The sequence below is a fragment of the Ricinus communis genome, chromosome 4 (genome assembly GCF_019578655.1).
Source record: "Ricinus communis isolate WT05 ecotype wild-type chromosome 4, ASM1957865v1, whole genome shotgun sequence".
NCBI lineage: Eukaryota > Viridiplantae > Streptophyta > Magnoliopsida > Malpighiales > Euphorbiaceae > Ricinus > Ricinus communis.
This window is the reverse complement of record NC_063259.1, coordinates 21,020,522-21,035,012: the sequence shown is the minus strand read 5'-3', so window position 1 is coordinate 21,035,012 and position 14,491 is coordinate 21,020,522. Positions and strand designations below refer to the sequence as shown.

General features: G+C 27.5%; 1 protein-coding gene across 1 annotated transcript; it reads right to left on the bottom strand.

Annotated features, from left to right (window-relative positions):
- Positions 1-5,561: 5,561 nt before the first annotated feature.
- Positions 5,562-9,817, bottom strand: LOC8287905 (probable WRKY transcription factor 14). Its single transcript, XM_048372551.1, has 3 exons — positions 8,571-9,817; positions 7,642-7,782; positions 5,562-7,022 (listed from the first exon to the last, which is right to left on the bottom strand). Exons 1-3 carry the CDS (start codon positions 9,281-9,283, stop codon positions 6,410-6,412), a joined length of 1,467 nt encoding a protein of 488 aa, XP_048228508.1. The 5' UTR covers positions 9,284-9,817; the 3' UTR covers positions 5,562-6,409.
- Between the last annotated feature and the right edge of the window lie 4,674 nt (positions 9,818-14,491).

Below are 14,491 nucleotides of genomic sequence, written 5' to 3'. Positions count from 1 at the left end.
AATCCAATAACAAAATTAACTAATTTCTATTAAAAAGAATCAAAAGTGATTTGACATTGGTGTGATAATATTTATTTACGTTGCAATAAGACTTGACAATAGATCATTTAATGGGTACTGTAACAAAATCTTAGGTCTATATCAATGAATCTAATACTCAAGAAAAAGATGCCTCTTCTTTTTTACTTTTTCTTTTATAATTTTCTAGTTCTTCATCATATTTTCATTTTGTTTACTTTTCCTTTTCTTTTTGCCTCTTTTTTCTTTGAAAAAATTGATTTTGCCTCTTGTTATGAGTCAAAGCTGAAATCTTTCTTTAGCACGAAAAGAAAATGTATTTTTCTAATACATTCAAAACTTAGGGGCTGCCAAGATTTGATTTTAAATTTGAACTTGCATTTAAATTAGCAACACAATTATAAGCCACATAAACCTATAATAACACCCATTTGGATTTTGAATCCAAGGAAAAGAAAAACCTAATGATTCATATGTAGCTAATTTCATAATTATCTATTTGGCTTCATTCTATATCAAAGTACAAAGCATGCTAAAGAAAAAGAAGTGAACCCAAGTACACTTCTTATCAAACTTTATGTCAAATTAACCTTAATTAAGAACGCTTGATGGATGATAATCTAAAATCCATTGAAAGTGGTTCTTGTTTTTTCTTTTTCTTTTTCATTTTACAAGGGGTACCAACCCATAAACACAACTATATTGAATGCATGCAATGAGTGAAGTCCTACATAAGCAAAGCACATACTTGGGGATAGAATTATTTTTATTTCTATTTTGAGATTAGTGATGTTTGAACTCCAAAATAGTATTATCTTATCAACAGACTAAAATGTTAGTTAATAATTGAAAACTATAAGTATACATCTTGTATATATGTCTGCAAATGTTAAAAAAATATAAAGATGGTGGATCAATTTGATAAATTTTAAATGTGAGGGTAGATTCATGAAAATAATCAAAAGTCGGAGTATCTGGCATCTATTTACCTAAAAAAATTAGGCTAAAATAGAAAGATAAATATAGTGGCAATAATGATATTATTTTGCTTTAGGGTTCAAATAAAGGGGGCATTATTAGTCTTAAGAATGCCTATCAATTTCATTTGTTATGGTGTGAATGGAAATCAAAATTATGGCCAAAACACACTAATGATAGAGGTGGATTGGATACAACCTGCCATATACTAACTGGTCCCACTAGTCACTACCTAATAATATATATAGACAGCATATAGGGTTAAATGAAAATATATATATATATATATATATATATATTAGAAGAAATGGAAATTATATATATATATATATCAACAACTTTGGACGGTTGTTGTACTGCAAAATGATCAAGAAAATCTTGACAAGAACAATTACCTATGGATAGTGCCAAATCCTATTTGTTTTGCCCACTATAACCAAATTCCATTGCATCATTTTATAAATAATAAAATGGTAGTATGGTTTTAAACATTTTATTGCAAGACTTTTAATTGATATTGACTAGTATCTCATTTTTTTCTTAAATAAAATTATTCAATAAGATTATTCAGAATTGAATATTTAATTATATATCTTTTCGTAATATTGATATTTAATTATTTTTTTCGAGTATTTTAAATGTGTATTCTCTAGTATTTGTATTTATATAATGCATATTTCTTAAATACTTCTTAAGAAATCGAATGCTAATTGAAAAGAAGAGAGCGGCTCGTTTTCTCATTGTTCGTTTTCCCTCTCCTTTTAGTAAACTTCATATTTTTTTATTTTAATAATTGAGATTCAAGAATGTAGTAAGTGATAAATTAATTCATTTTTTGTTAATTGATGTTTTTTAAAATTTATTTGGCTTGAGAAATAATTATAGAAAAAATAGTTAAATGAAACTAAATTGTCTTTTTATAGATTTTTTTATAATTTATTCTACTATTCTATAAATTTTTAAAATCTTACAAAATTAGTTATAGATGAAATTAATATAAATAGGAAAGAATTGATATCGTATTAAAATGAAAACAATACGAAACAATATTAAAATGAATAAATATTTAAGATAAGAGAAAAGAACTAATTATAAGTATTAAAATATACAGATTCTGAAATCAACACTGTAATTAAGCAACCGTATTGAGTAGTATCCAACAAATTGTTTATCAATGACTGAAGAATATGAACTTTCCACTTATGATCGTCACGAATTTAATTATAATCAAATTGCTTTAGGTCGTTTACCAATAGTAGTAGTCGATGATTATATAGTTCGATCAATTTTGAATTCAACTAGAAAAAAAAACCGCTTTGATTGATTAAAAAGTATAATTATTGAACTAAAATTTTATTTTGATCTAAAGAGCGGCAATAGGGTTTTATTTTTTATTTTTCTTAGTCAATAAATACAAAAATTATAAATTCCAACCAAAAGATTCTTTTATTTTTGAATTTTAAAGATTTAAGAAAAATGTCAATATCTTTTTATAAAAATAAAGGAATTAATATATTAAATATTTTTTCATTACACAATAATAATTTTTAAAAAAAAATATTCAACAGCAGCACCTGAAATATTATGTTGATAAGCTAAAAAGGAGGATTTTCTTTTCTTTGCTAATGATGTGAGACAATATTACATTTATGATTAATAAATTTGACCAAAACACATGAGATTAAAGAAGCATCAAAATGATTTATCATATGCATGTGTCCTTCTTCTTTTTCTTCTCTATCTTTTGTGAGGATTTGTGTATGATAAGAAAGATCAAAGGCATGCTAAGGATTTATCACCAAAGGTTTTTCAAAAAGAACAATATAAATGGAGCCATGAAAACTTTTTATGCATGTCATCAATTAACTCCATTTTCTTTCTTTTCAAAATCATTACTACAGTCACTCCCATAAGGCCCAATTGCATCAAATTCCCTTCAATTACATTATGACTATAACCCCCATCAAATCAACAATGATAAAGAAAACAAAAATTATTAAAATTTCAAAAAAGAAATTATATATATATATATAATAGAATTTTACTATAAACTTTTCTTTTCCTTTTGAACAATTACTAGACACTTTTATGACTGTTGTTTTCTCCATTGAAGTGACTTCATTTGAAAGGATATGAACAATTTTCCATTAAAGCTGATGGATTTGACAGAACTTAGTGCCACTATTTGGTAATAAATTGGGCACAAAAAAGTTGCTTCCATAACTAAGAGAGGCATAAAAAAGTTTCCAATGTAACATACATAGCCAGCCTGGGGGAGGCACGTGTTGGAAGCAAGATTTACTACTTCTTTCTGCACTCAATCAGTATTTAAAAAAAAAAAAAAAACTTTTAAGAGTTCATGAGATTTCTTTGATATAAGCTATTTTTTTAACACATTATTTAATAAGTTTATAATATAGGTGAAATAGTTTTTAATATAATATTAAAGATTTTTTTATAATTAAAAGATATAAAATTAATTAGAATTTAAATTTACAAATATCCGTATTTAAAATACCGTACAAATGAACGTGACGATTTAGAAAAATAAAAATATTACTAGAATTTTTTTAATAGCTTAAATTTTTTTAATGAAATATTAGAATATGATATATATTGTGTATTTGAGTTTATATATTATGTGTAATAATTTAAATTTTTTATATTTTAAATTAGATTTTAATTAATTTCAAATTGTATAAGAGGAATGTATGAAATATTTCTCTCTTCTTTGAGAAAGTTTTAGCAGTTAAATATGATTAGAATTAGTTTTGTTTCTATTCTTTTTATGCTTTTTTTGAATTTTTGTGTTTTTTATAATTATTAAATATTAAAGAAACAAATATTTTAAAAAAAACTCTCAGCATTAAATGCTTTTTTAATACCTCAAATTCTGTTAAAGTGATAGAAATATAACACTTTAGAAAATCATATCATTTCCGAATTTTTATTTTAGTTTTTGGTATTATAGTTTTTATATCTTATTGTTCTTAAATGATCTCTAATTTCCTATTTTATTTTTTCATTTACCTTCTCTTTTATTTTATAATTTTATATACATTAGATGTAATTGTAAAAAATAATTTAGTTTTTAATTTTATGTCACATTTAATTACGTAGTGATTAGTATAAATAGATTCTATCATTTTTTATGGATTTATTTTTACATTCATAATTTATGTGTTTGTGTATAAATGAAAATTATTTCATATTTTATTCCATTGATTTTTTAAAAAAAATTAGATATAGCGAAAATAAATTTCATTATATTTTATAGAATTTCTATATAAATATCAACCTTATAAGATTATTTTTTTTACCATACAAAATTAATCCTAATTCAATTTCTTTTCTCTCTCAATTCCTCTCTTTTTTCCTTTTATTCATCTCTTCCTTCTTTCTCTCGCTTGTCTCTTCAATTCTAAATTAATTTTTAGATAAATGTTTTACATATCATACTAAATAAATAAAAAAATCTATTTACAACTGAGTTCCATTAGATATAAAATAAATTTATGTTGTAGAATCTGAATTAAAAGCAATGTTACTATTATTTCATTTGTATGTCCGTAAAGGTGTTCCTTTTTCTTTTGTATTTTTATTCACCTTATATAACAACAATAGTAACAACATTTAACTTGTCTGTTTTAGATATTTTAGTTCTTAATCCAAGTTCTTGAGTGAATTTGAGGCAAGTGGTACTAAAAAAATGGAGGACTCTCAATCTCATTTGAACCGTATTGTCAATAGTCATAAATATTTTAATTAAATCATAAGTATTATTGTTAAAGCTAATCTTTTTACAAAAAATTCTTACCAATTTGGACTTTAGTATTGAATGATTAATATATATTTAACACCAGTTCTAAGGAAGAATTTTCTATTTTTAATTATAGCATATGAAAACAAATGCAATATTGCATTATTTCTTTTATTTCAAAAAAAATTCAAGAGTTCATATAAAAGAAACTCAAGAGAAGTTATGTTAGAATGAAATATAACACAAAAAGTTCCTGATGATAAAATGGGTTATACAAGACATATATAATCTAGCGATCATGAAGAACATCAACTGAATACAAGTCCCCAAGAACCCATAAATATTTTGGAAGTCAATTATTTCTTTAGGCAAATATGTAAAGATGGCGGTGCTTGAGGAACCCTAAACCTAAACCTGTAAGAATCAGGAGCTAGCTTAAGATTAAGATATAAAAGTAATGGAGGTAGGAAGTTACTTACAGAAAGGGTAAATAGAAAAGGGTAAGTAAAAGAAAAAAAAAAAGGGGTACGTACAAATGTTAAAATAGTAGTAAACATGCATATGATCGCCAGAAGGCAGGCAGTAGTAGCCACTATCCCACAGATGCACATGATGGAATTGGCAACCTCGTTTTTTGCTGGTTTTCTCTTCTGTTTATATATATATATATATATATATATATATATATATATAACAATCTGGCAGTAGATGATAACAAAAACTGAAGTAAAATAGAAAGAGACCCAATTTTCTTTTTAATAACTAACACTTGAAGTAAAATAAACTGAAAATAACAAGCACAATATAGAAAGTTTAGGTGGATAATAAAAGAAAAACAGAAAGCTGAGGAACCCAAAGCCTGTAATAGATCTCTCTTTACACATTCCTAGAGAAAGACTGATAAGGAAAAGTCAAGCATTTTTTAAATCATTTATTTATTTTACTCTTTGTCATCATCTTCTTCTCCTTCTTTTTCACCTCTCCATTTTTATTTCCCATCATCACAGCGATACAAAATAATATTAAGAGGAGAAAAGAACAAAAGGAAGAAGAAAAAAAATATATGGTGTTTGTTTGTTTGTTTCTTTAAAGAATGCCCACATGATCAAAGGAGAGTGAAGGATTGAATAATTAATCCCACTTGAAAAGAAAAGATGAAAGAGAGAGAAGGGCAAGTCCCATCTTTCTTTCATCCTTGTATCAATCTATCCTTTGCTGAGCTTTCCAGTCATGTCTGATGGATGTACTTGTTTTAACTGTTCAAACCTTCTGTTCCTCAGCTTTCTGTCCCATCCACCAATATTCCAAAAGGAATGTGGGACTCCATTGCTTCTGCTCCCAATCAACCAGCACTGTCTCTCTCTCTCTCTCTCTCTCTCTCTCTCTCTCTCTCTCTCTCTTCTCGTCTTTTTTTTACTCTTTAACTTTTTCCCTAAACTTCCCTGACTGTTCTGGTAAATAACAAGAAAAAGAAAAAATTTAAATGAAAGTAGAAGGAAGAAGAAAAACCTTCCTCATCTCTTCCTCTTCATCCTCTCCACATGAAATTCACAGCCAAAAAGACAAGGGTTTTTTAGCAGATAGATTGTACCACGATATAACTACATACTTGTTTTCTTCAAACAGTCTATTTTCAGTTGAAAGGAGGTCTTGTTATAAATCCCTCTTGGCTTCTTCAAATGAGATGTTGTTGGTGTCTTCTGACCAATCAAAAAGACCAAATGGATCCAAACCCTTGCTTCCTTTCTGCTCATGATCTCCGCTGAATCCCCCTTGACTAAACAAAAGATCAAGAGGGTCTGCTTCTATCTCTCCCAAATCAGCAAAGAAATCTTCAGATTGACTAGAATCTGGCATTGTAGGCCTGTAACTACTACTCTGAGGAAAGCCATCACTACTGAACTGATCGGCATCCTCCATCTCCATTATATGCTTCTCATGAATATCCTCAATCTCCTCTTTTACTGATGCACTGGCAGCTGCAACCATGTTACTAGGAGAAAATGTATCATTGCTGCTTTCCTTTTGTTCTTTTGTATTTAATGTTGTCTTTTGAGGATGAGAGGTCGGTGAGCTCTTCGAAGAACCAGCATTGTTCTTTGGTGGCTGTGACCTTGTTGAGCCAGCAAGAGCATTCCTTTGAGTTGGCCATGGATGGTTGTGCTCAGAAGTGTAAGTAATGACTAGCATGTTAGGATCAGTTCGGCTACGCTCCACTTGTTTTCTTGCTGAGCAACCCTTTGAGCTACTGCATCTATAGTACCCTCTGGAATATGTTATATATAGAGACATGAGTTAGTTATTTAGTTAGTTATAATGATCACTGAATTTATCGCCATTTTTAGGTAGTTATTCACTTATTCAAGTCCGAGTTCAACAGTCAAAATGACAATAGAAAGGGAAATAAACCATTACAAATACAGGAAATGTCAGCATCTATTCACTCATGCAAATTCTGCACAATGGTTGGGAAACTCTCCTAGAGTTTTTATCAAAAAAGAAAATTAACAAATGAAATTGAAATACCCTCCACTGATTTCTAAAGATATTACTAATCGATCAGTATTTGATGAAAGAATTTGTTTGAATTGAGTTTCTAGGGAAATTTTAGTTGGTCCAGAAGCACACTCTACAGGACATTGTTTGAAGACATGTATATAAATTGTTGTATTTCATGCTCAAACAGGAAAATAATGGCAATTCCTATAGTAAAAGATCTAAAAAGAAAAGAAGCAAGAAATGTTTCTTTTTATTTTTTCAATGGAATAATATATGTCAGAGGAAAGGAAATGGAATGGAGGAATTCAGCTTTTGTTCTTTGTCTTAGGAACTTTTTATAGTTATTAAACTAGAATGACAATACAAATTTTTCTATCATCACTTACCTTGGATATGGAGAACCCTTGATAGGCTTCTGACCATACTTTCTCCATGCCCACAGATCAGAAGGAACTACTTCTCCACTTGGCCTACTGTTTGCAGCTGCTGGTGCTGGTATGCAAACCACCTTCTTTGCTTGACTCTTTCTGAATGGAACAAATACCAAATTTTGTTTATTTCTTGCCTTTTCCACATTATCCAAGACCAAAGAAAAAGAATTTGAGATGACAACGATGATGAATATCAAAATTTCATCAAATTTGAGAATACACTGATTAAGCTAGCAATGACAATGATGATTAGTCCATTCTTGAACAAGAAAACCTTAATTTGGCTTATTTGTCAGGATGAAAGGGATGTGATATATTCTAAAGACAAGTGCTAATCAAAGAACAGTTATTTCATTTAGGTCAGGTGCGTGTTGGGGGGAGAGAAAGAGAAAGAAGTAAAATAAATAAATAAATAAATAATTAGGAGTTTGAGATAAGTACATGAAAGCTAAGCTATGTGAGTAACATAAAGACAACAGTTATATAGATGATACCTTTTCAGGTTTTTTATCAGAACCCATCAAGATTTTATGTAAATTTAGCATGTAATGTAAACAGTGAACAATCTCACCTGATATGATATATACACACACCTAAGAACAAGACAATCAATCTTGAGAATCATCACACATATTGAATGCCAAACCCTAATTCCTCAGACCATTCTTTTGTAGAAAATTCAAGTTTCAAAAAATCCATTGATCTTCTTTAATATCACCATCATCATCTTGTTCATTTAAATAGAAAATAAACTACATAAAAGCACTCAATAGATAAATAAAGTAGAGTTGCATTAAGATCATAATTGAGTAATATAAATATATATATATATATTAAATTCATAGAAACAAGTGAGGAAAGATTAAATTAAACAATACTCTCACCTTCTCTTGATGCCCAGATTCCGCGGAGAAGAGATCTGCATCTGTCCAGTGTTATCAATCAAGCAATTTTTTGAAGTATTAGTGTTAATCATATCAATTGAAACCATAGGAGAAGCCTTGAAACCCCTGGGAGAAACAGCAGCAGCTATCACCGGAGAATCGCATGGAGAAACAGGCAACTTAGCAGCTGAATTATTCTGGGAGATCTGAATCCTTGAAAATATATTGCAAGGACTATTATTGCTATTGTTATTATTGTTTATCTCCTCTTCAAAAACTTTATGATGATGATGACTGCTTCTACTATTTGCACCAGGAAAATTACAAGCATCATCAATACTAGTACCAGCAGTAGTACTAAGCAAATGATCTGTAGAATTTGTGCTGCAAAAATAGGCTGAACAGCCGGAGGCAACAACGTTATTGAGCTCATGAAGAAGTGGATCTCTCATGTTAATAAAAGGATCACCAAAAACATTATTATTATTGTTGTTGTTATTATCATTATCTCTGCTGCTGCTGCTGTTATCTTCCAAAGCCGAAGCTGAAGAAAGATTACCGAGCGGGTCACAATTGAATTCCCAGTTTGAAAGAGCTGCAGCAGGTCCATCCGATTGGCCTAAAGCGCCGCCAGTGCTGGTACCGCTTGCTCTAAGTATATCTGTTAAATCACCTTGGTAGTTGTCCATTTCCAAGCCAAAGAAGCTGCACATATTATACTAATACACCAGAATCAATCCATATCTAGACACCAAATACATGTATACCTATATAGGTAAGAAAAGGGAGAGAGAGAGAGAGAGATAGAGTAAGAAGGAGAGAATTTGGTGTTATCTGTGTACTTTCTTGCACCCAATAAAGGCATGCAAATTTTTTTTTAAAAAGATAAGGTTTTTCTTTTTCTTTAATTTCTTGCTATCCTTAAGGGATATTGATGTTTTGAGAAGATGGGTCTTTTGTGGTTTTGAGTTATTAGCTAAGATAGGAAGCAAAGAATGATGAATAAAGAAAAGAGAGAAGAAGCATATAAAACAAAACAAAACAAAAACAGGGATTTTCTCACTGCAAGGTTACAACTACTGGGCGTTTCTTGTTCTTGTTCTTCTTCTTCGTTTCAGTAACAAACAAAAGGAATAGAGAAAGACAGAGAGAGAAATGGGTTCTGAGTTTTGAACAAAGAAAGAAAGAAACAGAGAGAGAAAGAAAGAAAGAGTCGCTGACTTTTCATACAAAACAGCTAATCTCCATACGCAACAAGCAAATAACATAGAGAATATAGAGAGAGATAGAGAGTTTTAAACTAAGTTAAAATGGAGAATAATTAATTAATTAATTAATTAAATGTAATTTTTTTATTTAAAAAGAAGGGTTAGATTTATTTATGAAATTAAGAACAAAAAAATGGAGGGTCAAATTTATGCAACTGTTTTTAATGTTTATTTTAGCATTAAAAGGTTTGTTCTCTTTTGCCTTCTTGTGAGTTTAAAAAAACACTTTAACCCAAACCCAACCAAATAAAAAAGAAAAGGTCATATCTTTCAAAAACAAACAAGTGATGCCAAAGTAAAGAGGCGGCATGTAGCCGCATTCTTCGGAAAACGTTTCGAAACTCTCATCTAACACTTTCACCCGTTTCTTTTCTTCCCTTTTCTTGTTTTTTCTTTTTCTTTCCATCTCTCAACTTTTCATTAAAAAGAAAATCATTTAGAATCCGTAGCAAATGCGGTCATTCTCTTATAATTATTATGAAAATAATACATTTTTATAATTAAATAAAAATACTAATCATATTAGTTTTTAAAGAATACCTTACGGTGATTGTTATTTATTTATGGATAGTAGCTCTCCCGTCTCTCTCTACCCACATTCCCTCACCCACTCAAGTGTATTTTTAAAAATGAAAGCACAAAAGGGATACTCATGTGACAATACGTAAAATTAGGAAGAATGGAATTATTTTTTATATCAAATCTTGGAGCCTAACATATTGTATCACATTTTAAAATAAAGGCTAAAAATTAACATTTAGAATGCTTATGAGAAAAGAAAAAAATTCACCATAGAAGGCACATAGTGGGAAATTTAGACCCTATTGTATATATCGGTTATTAATCCATGAATTATTACTAATATGAAGTAAAATTTAATTAGATAAAATTCTAACTTATTAGATATCAATAATTTTTTTATCCACTAAAGTTTGTAATCAGAATTCGGACACATATTCAATTATTTCTCAGTTTAGTATATAAATAGAGAGATACATAAGTCTAGGCAAGAATTTAAAAAATAATAATAATAATAATCTCACTTTATCAAAAAAAATTAGAACACTAGATTCAAATGCTAATTATATTGAATTTTATTTTTTTATGGTCACCAAATATTCAAAATTCTGAAGTGCACATATGATGAGATTAAAGAAATGAATAAGTTTATGCTCATTATCTAGTCTGGAAGGATCTAAAAGTATGAAATCTCATTTATTGGATCTAAATTGATAGTTTTTTTTTTTGTTAGCTCAATTTTATAAATATAGTAATCCACATTGATTTTTTGAACTCTGTTTTGGGTTTCTTTTATGTTGTCTTTGCATATTCCTACTTTTATATAATACTAGAAGTAGCTTGTCAAAAGAAAACTCAGAACATGTTTTAAATATACACATATAAATGCAATACTATGTTTTGCATATAGATAGCAAGATAGACAACATCATAATATTTTGATGGGATTTTAATAAAAAGGCTTTGTTAACTCTTTTTCAGATTCAGTTTATATATACTATTCCATTTATAATAAGATTATAAGTGGAAAACAGTTTGGTGAAAGATTGTTTCTACTATAAGAATCAAATTGAATTTAGTAATATTACATATGGGAAATAAATATGTGAAAAAATTCAGTAAGGGGTATTCTAACCCTAGGAATATGATGATGTATTCTTGACTTGGATTTTTCAGTTATTGGTTTTTTTTATTGTCACTTTCGTCATATATTACAGTTTAATTATTGGATAAGTGATATATATAAAATATTATAAAATTTTAACTATATTTCAATTTTTTGGTACATATTTCTTTATTTAATAGTTGGTATAATCTAGAGTAAATAAGGTGTATGGGGCTTCTCCTATGTTATGTTAATCGATTTCATCATGCTTTTGGAAACATAAAATTAAAGGGTCCATTAACAATCAGAAGAAAATTTCCATGAAATATACTATTTGTTCTTTCTACTGCCATCCAACCAATTGAACAAAGCTGAAACAGAAGAGAAAAGAAGGAAAAAGCATTTGACAAAGTGACAAAACAAATACAGAAAAAAAAAAAAAAGCAACAACATTAAACAATATAACATAATTATTTTCTTCATAATTAAACAAAGGACTTCAATTAATTGAAAAAAAAAAAAAAGAATAACTTTAAAAAATGTAATTAAAAAAAATAACTACAATTCATTACTAAATAAAATACCTCTTTCTATGGATGGCTTGAATGCTTGAACAGACTTCTGTCCAGAACCCAGAAGCCATTATGTTTCTTTTTCTTTATCTTTTTTCTTGAGGATTTTTCTCAAACAATTTGTGAATTGCAATTGAAAAATGAAAAATAAACAAAACGAACCCTTATTTATATAAACCGAAACCAAGACTAGACCTAGAATTAAAAATACCCCTCAAATTCTTAGGAGAATCATTAATTAACATTCAAATTGTGAGTTTCCATAACAAAAAGATGCAAATTATGTAAATTAATTATCTAAAGAGGGAAATAGTAGTTTATTAGGAGGGAAGGATGATGTGAATAATTGATTTAGGGATTTTAGGAATCATCAACATCTAATTGTATTAATCTTGGCTTAATTTTGAATCATATATAGCTATATTATATTTTATTTTATTTTATTTTTTGGCTTTGCTTTTTTTTTTTTTTTTTTTTTGTTCTTGCCCAATTTGTATTTACAACATATTTTTGCCTGTCTACAGTTCCTTCCCAGAATTCATATTCACCCACCAACCCAATTGGGGATGTCATCCACACCTACCAGGGCCCTATGATTGAAAGCTTTTTGTCATGTCACCCTAATTTTCAGAGTACAAAAGTATATAGTGTTTTACATGATAAATTTAATTTTTTATTAAATTACAAAAAAAAAAAGAACAAAGATGAAAATACACTCAAAAATTTAATAATTTTCATTGCTTATATATTTTTCCCTAATCCCCTTTATTCTTCATTATGGTTTGCTCATATCTCAGAAAATTACTTATTTTTATTGTTTCATAATATATTAAAAACATCTCAAAAATGTTTTTTTGGCATATCCAGTTTTTTGAAAAAAAAAAATATCAATTTTCTTTTAATAAAAAAGAATTATTAAAATACTATTTTTTAAATTTAAAATTAAATAAAAGAAATTACATTAATTAAGTCGAAATATTCTTTTTTTAAGCTTTGATAAATTTCTTTGGTACCATTCTTCAGAATGGGAAATAAACAAAGGAATTGGGAACAGTCGAAGAGAGAGGACATGTCCCCCTGTACAGTACTCCTATATAAAAGCTTACTTATTTTTAATGCAATCAGTACGTAGCAATAACTATACTAATAGTAATAAAAGACCTAATTGCCAAAATAGACATTGTATTTTGTATTTGTTATTAAATGTAAGCATGTAATTTCTAAATTTTTAAGATTTTAGTTTTATATTTCGACGTAGATTTCAGTTTTAGTATCTGATGAAATTATTAATTAAATTTATTAATATAATATGAATTTTTTACCCATAAAAAAAAATTGAATCAACACTTCCATTTATTAAAATGTTACCGTTCAAGCACATAAAATTAATAAAATTTAAAAAAAAATTAAATTTATGTACTTTTAACGATGATATTTTAATATTAGATGAGTAAAAACTATAATGTTGATTCGATTTTTTTCCGTTATCGCTAAAATTTACATCACGTTAGTAAATATGGCAAATAATTTTATCTAAAAATTAAAGTTGAAGTTAATATTAAAATGTAGTGTTAAATTTTTTTGATAATTAATAATAATAATAATAATAATAAAATGGATAAACACAAATGCCAAATAAATTCTAAAACCAGTTAAGGTGGCTTTTTTTTAAAAGAGAAAATAAACAAAGAAATAAAATAAACAAAGCTAGTATTACTTTACATTATCTTCTAGCAACCCTTTTGTCTCGTGAGCAAATATCATATTGCCATATTTAATTGCAATATCACACTATTTCTTAATTAGTTTAATTTTTTTGACTGTCGATTCCTTTAGCCGCTCAATTATCAACAGTATGTATGATAATGTTAATATGAGAAGACTCGAATTTAAATTCGTTATTATTTTCTATAAGTGAAATAAAAATAAATTAAATCACTTTTTAATTGATGTATAAGAAAAATTAACAGCTGTATAAAGAGAATTAAAATCTCTATAATAAAAAAGATAAAAAAATCCAGAAAAAGAGAAACTAAAAAATCTTAATAATAATAATAAAGAAGAAAAATAAATAGATTTGAAAAGTCTGTATTAATTGATTAAAATATAATAGTATAAATAAAAGAAAAAGGGACCACTGATAGTCCAAAAAATAAAAATAAAAATAAAAAGAATAGAGAGGCGGCATATTTTAATAATTTTCACTTATTAAAATTAAAAGTAAAATTATTAACTATTATGTATCATAAATTTATTCATTCATAATAATTTTAATTAATTAAATTATTATCAAAATCAAAATTTGTAATTTATTTTTTATAAAGAGCGTATGTGTTATCGAATTAAGATTAAAAATTTATTATTTGAGATTTGATTGAAATTGGGGTTAAATATTAAAAAATAATAAGCTTGAGATTTTATATTTATTTGTCAAATATATTTTTCTAATAAAATTAA